Below are 13,333 nucleotides of genomic sequence, written 5' to 3' on the forward strand. Positions count from 1 at the left end.
ATTTGAAAATACCAAAAAGCAAAATAGGATATATAAGAAAAGTCGGTGATGATAGAAAAATATATTTAAAAGGACAAAATTGTAATTTTACAGAAATAATAGAGTTCATTAATAGATTAGGTTGGAACATAAAAATGTTATTTTTAATATTAGCCTTTTAAGAGGAATAAACCAGAAAGTCGAAATTTTTTCAGAAATATATAAACAATTCTCCTTAGAAAATAATAGGATGCAAATGGGACGTATTCGGAGGCGGAAGGATTTCTCTACCTTCCGCTTTATTTTTTTGTAGAGACGGGACGGATTCGGAACAGATTATTTTTTATTTTTTTTTTGGCTATCCCTTACGGCCCATTCGGAACGGATCGGACGGGCGGATTTTTAAGGGATCAGGACAGATTGGAGAAAGAAACGGATCTTTCATTTTTCGCTTTATTTATTTGACGGATTCGAAACGAATTCGAGACAAATTATATTTTTCTATATTTTTTATTCTTACTTACTGATTAGGATCGGACGGAAGTTCTATCAATCCGAATTCATTTGCATTCTTAAATATTAAGAACACCGTATCACCAACATAGAAGGTGCATTCTAAAATTTGTCCCACGTCAGCGCCGCGGGGAAGGAGCCGTTCTTATAATCTCCAACGTGCTCCTCCGCTCTTTCCCGATTTATTCCCCGATAAAAAAATATTACTTAAAAATAATAAAATAAATAAAATAAACCACCCAAAAATTAACGGATACGGAAATATTATCCTCCCCATTTCGAGCATTTATTTTTATTTTATTTTATTTCATGTTTTCTCTCGCACTTTCTCTCTCCTCTCAGTTGCCTTTCCCCTTCCCCCTCTCTCTCCTCATGCTACAGAAAAATTAGGGTTTTGATTCGCCTGGTGCTGTTCTAGGGTTTCGTCTGAGCGCTAGGATTTGCTATTTATTTGATGAGATTCTGGAAATGCTGGATTTGTGGAATTAGGGTTTCTTTTTCTCCCTAATTTTGTTCGGAACTTAGTGTTCTTGTTGCTAAAAAAAGGTCGCATTTTGCTGGGATTTGTTTGTGATTCCATGTTGTTGTCAACTTCTACGGATTGTTTTGGTTGGAATGCGTGATTTATGAGGGGTCCTCTGCGATTCTGTGGAGGATCCCGTCGCAGGAGGCAGCTAATAGCGCTAATTAGGGTTTTTTTTACTTTTGCTTTGGGGCTAGAGGTTGTGTTGGGAAGGGGCATTTGGTAGGAGATGGTTGTTCTTGGTGAAGAGTAGTGGTTTTGATCATATGAGCTAATCGGAAGAAGAGGGAAAGTGTTTGCGGGCCATTTTTTTGGCATTTAATTCTAGTGGACATTTACACATCTGGGATGGATCTTTCTCACGATACAAGTGGCATGGTACTGATTCCAACACGGTTTGTGTGGCCTTATGGGGGGAGAAGGGTCTTTCTCACTGGCTCCTTCACTAGGTTAGATCTGATTGTTTGCTGTTTCCACTCTCTGTCTATTGCATGTTGTCGGTTTTGTCGGTAAATTTGCAAAACGTGTCAAATGAAGTTGAGCTATATGCTTAATCTGGTATCTTTATCCAAGGAAGTGAAAAAAAAAAGTTTTTTCTTTTCAACTTTTCTTTTTCAAATGTCAAATGTTTGGGTGCAATACTGTCTAATGTAATTCTGTTGATTGTCTAGTTTTGTCGGTCCAATATGGATACCTATTTTACTGATATTACTACATACCTATATACCTTTAGGTGGAGTGAACACATACCAATGTCCCCGGTAGAGGGTTGCCCTACTGTATTTCAGGTTATCTGTAGCTTGACACCCGGCATTCACCAGGTTAGATTATGGTTTGCTTCTTAACAATACTGGCTTTGTTATACTCTTCGTTTATCAATATTATTATAATCTAAAATTTGAAAAGATTGATGCAATGAACTTTACATGCTCTATGAATCCTTTAGGTGCTTCACTGGTTTCTTACTTGGATAATTTAATTATTTCTTCAACGGAATGTATAAGTATTAAATATCAGTTGCACACATACTTAATGTCAGTTGCACACATACTAAAATGACTGCTTCCTTTATTATACGTATAATCTGGCTGTGGAAGTATTATTGTTCCGTCTGTCTCTTTCCCTTTTTAACTCATTATTTTGAAGCCTTGTGCAGTACAAGTACTTTGTTGATGGAGACTGGAGGCATGATGAGCGGCAGCCTCATGTGACAGGAAGTTATGGGGTTGTGAACACTTTGCTTCTTACCCAGAGCGCTGATCATTTACCTGCAATTTCAAACCCCGAGTCCCCTGGAAACAGAATGAATATGGATGTAGATAGTGAAAATTTTCAACGAGTGGTAGGTTTGCACTCTTGTTTTAGAGATCATGCATATGTTAATGTCCTCTATTCATATATATAGAGGCCTATATTTGCAAATGATTTATTATGCTCGTCCGAAATGTATTTATGGTTTGGATTGTAATCCTGCATACCTTTAATTAGTCAGAAATTTTGAGAGGGATTTCAATGCACTAACTTTGTTCTGTCTAACAAAAGAAAAAACATATTTACTAGAATGAGTAGAGGATACTTTAATAATATGCTATATGGGACAAATTTTATATTTTGTGCTTATTTTTGTAGAGCAAGTTGTGTATGCTCATATGCTTAATAATCTAACGGTTCTGTGTTGTTTGACGAGGATGTGGCAACATACATGAGCGATCACTTTATCTATAATGGAGGAGTTGGAATTCAATGGACCGGATTGTAATAATTTTTGAGTTACTTGAGTTGTGCAATAACACATAGAAATGCACACCCACTTCTATCTTTCCCACTCACATTCACTGCATGGACATATACCCTTATCTTCCAACATCCTCTTCTTGTTCTTTTGTTGTGGTGCATTCTGTTGTTAACTTTTTACCATAGTACCAATATTTTGGACGTTGTCTTTCTAGGGATTCTGACTTCTGAGCAATGTAGGATATTTGGTCCTTTTTTTTTGTTTGATAAAAGCAGGTCAAAATATTAGATGGTCCACTACATGAGACACATCTTAGCATTCCAGAGGCTGAGGCAGCATTCTTCTTTCAACGAATTTCAACATTCTTGTCAGAGCATACTGCTTATGAGTTGCTTCCGGATTCTGGGAAGGTGCATTGATTTGTTTTTTTTTAAAGCAGCCACTGTGTATGTTTAGTGTCTTGTATATACACTTTATCTTAAGGCTGCTTAGTCTTTGCTTTCTGTTATTTACCCCTCAGTTTTTGGTTCTGACTGTATTTTGTCCTGTCCAGGTGATTGCTCTCGATGTCAATTTGCCTGTAAAGCAAGCATTTCATATTTTGTATGAGCAGGTACTCAAAAATCATTGTGATTGAATTTAATTTGGAGTACCATAACTTTAGCTTTACGCACTGGTCAGAATAATCCGAATTACATGTGACTTCCATTGGCGAAGTGTTATTTGCAAACGTGACTGTTTATAGTATTGCTTAACGTGACAGTTTATAGTATTGCTTTTAATGACGATATCCTAGTTGAATCTAGATGGTACTATATTAATGGTTCAAACCAAGAGTCTTAATGTGATACTGCAACATGATATTCATTCAACACGATTCAAAAGAAAATGAAATAATACCGACTTGGTGATTCTTGTGATCTCTCAGTTCTTTTGATAGCCTAGTTAATTGTGGATCTCCTAATATTTTAATTTCCAAGTGCTTTTTGTTCGGTTTGGAACTTTATTCGGATAAACTTGTCCTTTTGATATTTGTTGATTTTGCTATCTCTTTCTGTTGCAATGCCATTTGTTGGTGAAAGGATATTCCCTCATAAGTACAACTTGAGAGATGGATGGTCCTAAGGAAATATACTTTAAATTCAAGCACTGTTGTAAGTGTCTCCTGCAGATTGGAGAATATAAAGTTTTTGGTGATTCAGTAGACATGAAAAATATGGGGGAAAAAAAACAAAACAGGAAAGGAGGAAATAAAGGGAGGAGGCCTGAACTATTGTTTTAGTGTTTTAAGCTACCAACTTACCATAACTAGTTCTTATTTGCACAGTAGAGATCAATTTGTCAGGGTCACTACTATTTTAAGTGCATAAATATGCTTCGTTTCTAAAGAGAGAAATATTTACAGGGAATCCCTGTTGCTCCTTTATGGGACTCAAGAATGGGCCAATTTGTTGGAGTGCTCAGTCCTCTGGATTTTATACTCATTTTGGAAGAGGTATAGTCCTTTGTAATTTAATCCTAATGTTTTCTGTTTTTGTCCAGCATATTCTTTTATTTAGGTTCTTAAACATCTAATACGAGCAAATTGTGCATGGTTGGTTCTTTGCATGTGCAAGTCTTTATTTGTGGACCCAAAACTAGTGGGCTAATATCAATCCTCCTTTTGGTGATTATATTATCTGTTGCTACATATTTCTTGCACAATTTCTTATGTTCTTAATGTTGCAAGCATGACCAAGTATGCTGCCTGGCTCTTTAATATGTTTTTTCTGTTGAATTCAATGGTTTGACAAGAAAATTTCCACTCATTGCCACTTTGTTGGCTGCTGCAAAGATTTGAAAGTGGTTCAGTTTTTCCAGCCTATAGTGATACGAGTATTTAAGTGCTGGAAATAGGAAATTTTGATTGGAAAAATCAATCTGCTTTATAGCTATATTCCATTGTATTCATGTACTTTGCGTCAGTTGTCCTCTACAAACTATCTGCATATCTATTTGCTTGTTGTGCAATTACTATGTGAGATGATGTAATTTGTCCATCTTATATATTCCTCAAGAAGCTTTCTCTTTCTTCTAGTCTTTATCTTTATCTATAGAACATTCAAGGATTCTTCTCGATTTGTAGATTTACATGGGCCAGAACCTAAACTGCAACCTTTAAGGTAGATTACCATATCCTGCGAATGACTTTATAATATTTCCGGTTGGCATTTCCGTTGCCTTTTTTTTGCTTTGCTTTAACTTTAAGAACGATTTCTGGAGTTTTGATTTTTTATTGATTGATTTCCATAATGAACCATTTGCTTCGACTTTAAGAACCATTTTTGGAGGTTTGATTTTTTATTGATTGATTTGCATAATGAACTTGTCATTTCGTGGTGGCTTTTGAAACTTCGAGTTGTGCCTTAGTTTATTGTACATATGGGGACTATCTTATATATGTGAAATAAGGTGTGGGTGATTTAATGATTGACCTGCCTTCATCTTCTTCCACCATCTTCTCATCTTCTTCATTGTTTGCTTGTTTTTTTTTATTTTTTTTCCTTTTTTATTTTCACTCTGAGTTTTTGCAATTTTTATTTAATTGCAGCTTGGTAATCATGGCTCAAATCTGACAGAGGAAGAGCTTGAGACCCATACGATATCTGCTTGGAAAGAGGCAAAACAGCATCTTCTTAGGCAAATGAATCCACACACACAGGCATCCAGCAGGAATCTGATTCACGTGAGATCTTTGCTCTTACTATTTTCGCTATTGTAGTTACTTTCTTCATACTCAGATCTTTTATTAGTCTATTGCCTTTCGTGTGCCTATGTGGAATTCTATGTGCAAGGATCCTACAAATTATTGGGAGATATATTTGGATGTTGCGGACAATTCAAAATTCCGTTTGATTTAATGTTGGTACCTAGAAATTTAAGTTCTGTTTTGTTTCTTTACCTGCCATATGTGGAACTCTTAGTGCTTTGTAAGAAGCTGTCTTTGCTTTCTCTCTTTTTTCCATTTTTGGATTACTTGGAAAATTAAGTTTGCTCCTCATTTGTGCCTCCCTATTTATTGGCATTCCAAAATGTTGTAATCATTGGTGTCTCAATGTTGCTCAGACAGAACGGTTGACTGCAATATTAAATGAAGTAAAGAGACAGATTTTTAAAGCTGAGTTTGCAATCTGTTTGCAAAGGGATGAAAGCCCAAGGGGTGTCTATACGTATATCCCATTCTATCTAAAGTGCCATCTTTGGCCATGCAGGCTGGTCCATATGATACACTGAAAGAAGTGGCGTTGAAGATTCTGCAAAATGAGGTCGCCACACTTCCAATCATTCATTCATCATCACCTGATGGGTCCTTTCCTCAGTTACTGCATCTTGCAACCTTATCAGGAATACTGAAACGTAAGTTTTGACCTTCATTATGTTGAGTATTATCAGTCACACTTAACCTGGGAAATTTTTTTTTTGTGGCGTATACCTTTGTTTTGAGCACGAATTCTTAGTTGCGGTTTAAAACTTTTCAGGTATTTGCCGGTACTTTAGACACTCTTATAATTCATTGCCTATTCTTCAACAACCAATATGTAACATTCGTTTGGGTACATGGGTCCCACAAATTGGAGAGTCAAGCAGAAGGCCATTGGCAATGTTGAAACCAAATGCATCACTACGCTCTGCCTTGTCTCTGTTAGTACAAGGTAGATTCTATGTGCGCTATATTATTAATTGCAATTATATCTTGGACAGTATGTTGTTGTTATCACTGTTTGGCGGTATGCTATCGTTTTGTCTTTGTTTCTCTAGCTTTTGGCAATTTACATCTCATAGTTGATTATCTGTAAGCGGATATTGTAGTGGAGCATTCACACCGCAGATCAATTTTTGCCATAAAAATCAGAAAAGCCTACTAACTTATCTAGCCAAAGTTGCTTGCTCAAAGGAAGAAGAGAGAAGTAAAGATGTTTTTAACTATTTTTTCCAGAGTATTATCAAATTCCATCTTGTCTCTTTGGAATAGCCATCGTCTTTAATTACGTCTGACTTATGTTGCTGTTTTAATCGGTCTTCACAGCTCGGGTTAGTTCAATACCCATAGTTGATGAAAATGACTCTTTGCTGGATACGTATTCCAGAAGGTAAGTTATTTTGTATCTCAAATCATTGTGCGATTGGTGAATTGCTATTGCTTCTTTTTTTTTCTGATTTTGTTGTTATTCTGGGTACAGCGACATCACTGCTTTGGCCAAAGACAGAGCTTATGCGCATTTTCACATTGACCAAATGGCTATTCAGCAGGTTAACATCTCTAGTGATTTTAGCTATTTACTGTTTTTCTGCCACCTGTTTTGTCGTTCTCTACCTATATTTTGATAAACTTTAGAAGCAAGAGTGTGACAAGATGTAATTTTGACATCAAGGTAGTTTGAGTAGACATTTTTCGGTATTTGAATCTGATAAAGCTTGTTTATCCGCATAAGTAGAGTAAATTTCTAATTTTTGTCTCCTCACAAAATTCAGGCTTTGCAACTTGGACAAGATGCAAATTCTCCTTACGGGTTCTTCAATGGGCAACGATGTCAAATGTGTCTTCGAACTGATCCACTGCGCAAAGTAATGGAGAGACTGGCGACTCCTGGTAATATATTATCTCTAAAATGTTTCAGCCAAAGCTTGCACATTACTTGGCAATATATATCCATACAAAGTGTGAATTTTCATATTTACCCTTCATGAACTTAAATCCTTGCGTATCTTTCCTAACCTTTACCTAATACAAAACCAATTCCCTTTGCATGAGTTGGATTATTTCCCTATTGTGGAAGCAAGCACTTTCAAGTGTTGCATATGAAAACTCGGATTTCACAGGGGTATACATGTGGATTGATGATTTTTCGAGGATACAAATGTACCTATTTTTACAAAGCCTGGCTTGAGATTCACCCGTTTCTTGAATCAGGTGTCCGCCGCGTAATCGTCGTGGAAGCCGGGAGCAAGCGCGTCGAGGGGATTATTTCACTCAGCGATGTTTTCAGATTCTTGCTTGGATCGGCTCAAGCATCCCCAACCAATGCTTAGGCCACGAATTGAATTATTTGTTTTGCATCATCACTTCTTTTTTTTTCCTTCTTTTTTCTCCTTTTTCAGTTCTCCTTTCTTTTTTCTTTTACCGCAAAAGAAAAAGGGGGAGAGGCCTCATTAGTGGAGGGCCAAGCAATGTTTTACTGTAAAGGCTACGTGAGAGGCCTCTGTATATGGGAGGGATGGATATTCTTTTTCTTTTTTCACTTAAATTTTTTTAATAGTGGTCCCAAATTCTCGTGTATTTAAGAAATTGGCAATTTCACAATGCTACTAAATGGTACTCTCTGATAAAAGGAGGGTTAGAATCACTATATTAGAGTGAGATCATCCATTGTTGCTTAACTCATATTCAGTGCATGGAATCATCTTAGAGGTAAAAATACTATTCATGCGCACTCTAGCAACATTTATGAAAGGAACCGATCATTCTTAGCATAAGCAGCAAAAGATTCGATTTATCATCTGCGTTGGTGATGGTCAGTAGAGAAATAAATATTTGATGTGATGTTTGTGTAACATTATAAGCCTCTGACATGATTAAACCCTTTGAAATTAGTGATGACTTTTATTGAGTGGAGTTGAGCATCGACATGATTAACTCCTTTAAAAATCAATAGTGATGATATTTCTTGAGTGGAGCTGAGCATCTTACGTTGCAGGAAAAACACATTGATTTGGTCTCGCATGCTTTATTTTTTTGTTCTATTTCCCTTTCTTCTGAGATCAATTATGGGTGTTAAATAACACAACATGTGTTATTTAAATTTTCTCATAGTCATAACTCAATCTCAGCTTGGGACAATGAAGATATGTTGTAACATGTAACACCTAAATTTATTAAGTTAAGAGATTTTTGTCTACGTCACCCTCCATTTCTTTTTTTGCAAAAAAAAAAAAAAAAAAGCTCCAGTAAAACCAAACAGGCCTGTAAAAAGGTAACAAATATGTCTCATATTAAAATTTAGCAGATTCGATAAAGTTAAAGATTACAGAGTTTGAATTTGCACGAAAAAGTTGGAGCGGTGATTAGACATCATATACGGGATGCGAAAGAATTATGCGATTTATGGTACGAATATTGAATGGGTGGTTAGTAGGTTGCGATGTCGATGTCGGGGTTCTTTGATCATCATGATTATACTAACTAGTTTGGTTTCCACTCTCTATTATTTAGCTCAATAATGGGACGGAGATAGTGTGTTTTTCGACATAAACCCCTTTTAGTCAACGGCCATAAACCTCCGTACCATTTTCTATTTATATGTTTACATCCGATTAGGTCACACAAATTGTTTTTTATACCTGAATCCAACTGAAATACTATTAATAACAGTAAAATAATAATACTTGCTTTTAATTATTTAGCCCTTAGATTCATAGTGTTTAAGTGGTAAATACTAAACCTTTACTNTAAATATATAAATAACTTAGCTGGGCTAAAATATTATTGATAGTAAAGGTTTAGTATTTACCACTTAAATACTATTAATAACAGTAAAATAATAATACTTGCTTTTAATTATTTAGCCCTTAGATTCATAGTGTTTAAGTGGTAAATACTAAACCTTTACTATCAATAATATTTTAGCCCAGCTAAGTTATTTATATATTTATATTTCCTTACCTAATTATGCCTAACTCACTAATTGATATTATTATTCATAGAGTTAAATTGACTACCCCAATAAGACCTAAAAGATGTAGCATAGCACTAAACCATGGGGCCTAACTTTAATATTTTAATGTTATGCCAATATATATTTCATTGAATACGCCATATCTTTTCCCCTGACTATAAATAGCAAAAGTTCTTTATTTTTAAATTTTATTTTATTTTCCCTATGTTGGTATTAAGCAAACTAAATTAACCATTAATGAACATAATAATCTTCAAAACAATTTTAAAAAGTAGCTGCTAAGTGTTTAGTAAGGCGATTACTACCGCCAAAAGCTTTAAATCCAATGATTAAGTTTCAATGGAAGTGGTTTTTAATTTTTTTAACTTCATCTTTTAACTGCTACGATATACCACACCTAGTTTTTAAAAATTAATATCATAAAATTAAAATCTAATTTAATAATTATATTATCAAAAATATTGAAAATTATAAAATTTTATTATCAAAGACAAAGAAATGACTATAAATCTCCAAAATTTATATATATTTTTTATATAATTTTTTGATTAATTTCATACATGTTCCTGCAAATATAGTGAATTGCAAATATATCGATACAAAGTTCAACTTTCATATGTTGTCCCTACAAAAGTCCTGATGTTTTCAAATATGTCCCTATCGTTAGAACCCGTTAGAAAAATTTAGGTAATCATAGGTTAAATACTTAACTATAGTTAGTTAATGAGGTGAATTGACCTTTTTATCCCTCTTCAATCAAGTTGGGACTTTTGGAGGGATATATTTGTGATAACAAAAAAATCATTTCACTTATAAAATGGACAATGCTTTAACGATAACAGATCAGATAAGCATATTTGAAAATATTAGGACTTTTGAAAAAATAGCATATAAAAATTAAATTTTATAGGAATATATTTATAATTCATTATGTTAGTAGGACGTATACAAAATTAATCTTATTTTTTAATATGTAAAATCTTTATCATATAAGTTTTTTAAGGATATATGGCGTGGTCGCGGGCCCCACCCTTGCGTCTCCCTCGAAGCCCAACAAAAAACCGCGGGGCCCACATCCCAATAGGCTCAAACGTGGGGCCCACATCCCAAAAGGCTCCACGGTTCACATAATAGTTAGGCGCATCAGGTGCACCGTGCACCACACTACTTTAAAAAAAATAATAATAAATTCCTATCATTAAAAATTCTTAGAGATATCACAAAAAAAAAAAAAAATAAAAAAAAAATCTTAAAAGCCAAAATTTAGTTCGCTTCATATACTTTATGATATTTTTTAAAGGATCTATAACATATTTATGATTACCATATATTGGGTGTGGTGCATGAGTTGTATCCATACACCTGGTGCACGCAGTGGTGCATATAGTGATGTCATGTAATTGGAGCATTTTGAGGTAGGTACGTTATTGGGTATATTTTAAAAAGCATTATTGGTGATGTGGGCGCCCACACGCGCACAAAAAATCACACGGTTCCCACGCGGGGTAATTGCCACGATCAGGTCAATCTCAGCCGTCCATTTTAGTGGACCTACCTCGCACGACTCTCTCACTCCCATGACGTACCGCTAACGGTGACGCTAACGTCCGCACAAACGGAACGGCCGTTTTCGCAGTTAACCCCCGAAATATATTTATTTCTTGAAATTAGTCCTTGGGATCCCGTCACCGCCTATTATTTATTTCTCACTTTTTTTCTTTTTGAATATATATATATATATATATTAAGTTGAGCTGGAATGCTATTGGTAATAAACGGGCTATGTTGGCATCAATTTATTTTCGATAATGGAGTATCCAAATCGACGATCGACATAGCTAAATATGATTTATACCACGTGAAACATCAAATTTTATGTTTTTTCGATATTTCTCTCTTGTCCATTAAGTGGATACGAAAATGAACGACTGAAAAAATATCTTTTAAAAAGTGATGATTGAAATTCTATAATCAAGACCAAGAGTATAATTATTATTTTAAAGAGTTTAAAAAATTTTCTAACCAAAATTAAACTGATTTGGATATTTTTACGCCACTAAACAAGAAATGTCTCATATCGACAGTTAAAATTATAAAATTTGAAAATATTTGATCATTAGGTCAATGATATCGAAAAGATTTAAATTTTGATTTTTAGATATTTCAAGTGGTATATATTATATTCAACGATGCCGATCGTTGACTTGAAGATTGGATCATCGAAAATAGATAAGTGGCAATGGAGTCTGTTTGTTACAGATTGCATTCTAGCTCAACTCTCTCTCTCTCTCTCTCTCTCTCTATATATATATATATATATATATATATAAGAGGGGAAACTAGAATTAAGTGGGAATTTCACAATATTTTTTTTGTTCCTAGAGAATTTATAAATTATTGATTTTTGATTTTGAAATAAAATAATTTGAAACTAATATATAAGCTATTAATTAATTAACTAATTTAAGAATTTGGTACATTTTTTTAATGCCATTAGTAGAATACTAATCTTGCAAGAAATAAAAATTGATCAAAAACTTTAATTGTAGTTATTTTTTGTACTCTTTCTTCCTTTTTTATTGCAGTTACTTTTGTAATTATTAATATTATCTTTATAATAAATGTAAATATTTAAAACTATAAAGTTGACTTTTATCTTTGGTTATAAAGGATAAAAAAAAATTTATCCTCCTATCCCAAATCAAAAATTCCCTTTTTCAATGTAAGTTTACATTTGATTCAAGGAAATGGTTTAATTGTTAAAGAAATTGTTGAAAAAAAATTATTTCTAGGGCTTGGTCCACCACATAACGGTTTTTTTTATATTAAATAAATAATAAAAATTTAAAAATGGAGTTTAAAAATATTAGATGTGATCTATATTATATAAATAATCTAGGTGTTAAAATGTATTTTTTTTTAGAAAAAAAATATATTTCTCATGTACTGAATAAAAGCTTTTTAACCTTCATTAGTTATAATAATTGCTTCTTAAGTATGTATTATGTTTATTAACTTACGACCTTTCATATATAAAAAATAATTAAATAAAAACATACAGAACTTACATGTAGAAATTTAAATCTTATTATTATTTTTTTGATAAAAATATACAAAACATACATAAACTATAAATTACTTTGAATTTGACTCTTCAGAATTTAAATTTTATTATACAATCATTCAATTTGGTTGATTTAAGTTAATTTCTTACTTTGATAAATTTATAATTGTGAAAATTACATGAAGCATACTAATTTACTAAATAAACTCATAAAAATAAATAATATATTTAAATTAAAGTACTATTGACTTACTCTAATAAAATAAATTGAAAAGTTTGATAGTAAAATTAAAATTTTGAGAGATGAGTTAGTTGATTAAAAATGGTCCATAGTTTATACAGGTTTATATGTTTTAATCTTTGATAAATAATTATTGATGCAAAAATTTACTCTAAATAAAAGGGATTAATCACAGGTGGTGACCGGACAGCCAAATTATTTTCTTTGAACCCTGTTCACTGCGCCAGCCGTGGACCGCTCAAGCACCACACCATTTTACTCATCTTGCATCAATCTCCACTGCACTTTTTGTCATATATAAATTTTAGAGTAAGCTTCAAATATTATTTCTGTGATTTCACATATTTTCATTTTAGTATCTTATAATTTAAAATATATCAATTTAATAATATATAATTTATTTTTCTCTTTTCGTCAGCCTCTTCGTTAACTTTTTGTTAAATCATGTATAAAAAATTTCATATATCCTAACTTATAATTTATCAAATATTCATTTTAGTACCGTTTAGTTTTAACTTTGTTACTGATTTAATGACAAAATTAATAAAAGAAATAACAAAAAGAG

The 13,333-nt window shown here is 33.2% G+C and overlaps 1 protein-coding gene across 2 annotated transcripts; it reads left to right on the plus strand.

Annotated features, from left to right (window-relative positions):
* On the plus strand, positions 785 to 8,168 carry LOC109709047 (sucrose nonfermenting 4-like protein). Of its 2 annotated transcripts, none has more exons than XM_020231101.1 (13): positions 785 to 1,464; positions 1,749 to 1,836; positions 2,172 to 2,357; positions 3,023 to 3,160; positions 3,304 to 3,363; positions 4,156 to 4,245; positions 5,341 to 5,475; positions 6,002 to 6,146; positions 6,269 to 6,442; positions 6,817 to 6,880; positions 6,971 to 7,040; positions 7,263 to 7,380; positions 7,702 to 8,168. In XM_020231101.1, exons 1-13 carry the CDS (start codon positions 1,364 to 1,366, stop codon positions 7,818 to 7,820), a joined length of 1,488 nt encoding a protein of 495 aa, XP_020086690.1. In that variant the 5' UTR covers positions 785 to 1,363; the 3' UTR covers positions 7,821 to 8,168. The 2 variants fall into 2 exon arrangements, with proteins under 2 accessions (XP_020086690.1, XP_020086691.1); XM_020231102.1 differs by having other exon boundaries at positions 786 to 1,464; positions 3,026 to 3,160.

Source organism: Ananas comosus, linkage group 4 (assembly GCF_001540865.1).
Source record: "Ananas comosus cultivar F153 linkage group 4, ASM154086v1, whole genome shotgun sequence".
In the NCBI taxonomy this organism is placed as follows: Eukaryota; Viridiplantae; Streptophyta; class Magnoliopsida; order Poales; family Bromeliaceae; genus Ananas; species Ananas comosus.

Excerpts from the sequence above, each read along its gene's own strand:
- LOC109709047 (XM_020231101.1), top strand. The coding sequence starts at position 1,364 with ATGGATCTTTCTCACGATACAAGTGGCATGGTACTGATTCCAACACGG. Across the intron at positions 2,358-3,022 it reads GTGAAAATTTTCAACGAGTG|CAGGTCAAAATATTAGATGG; the intron begins GTAGGTTTGCAC and ends GTTTGATAAAAG. Across the intron at positions 3,161-3,303 it reads TGCTTCCGGATTCTGGGAAG|GTGATTGCTCTCGATGTCAA; the intron begins GTGCATTGATTT and ends TGTCCTGTCCAG.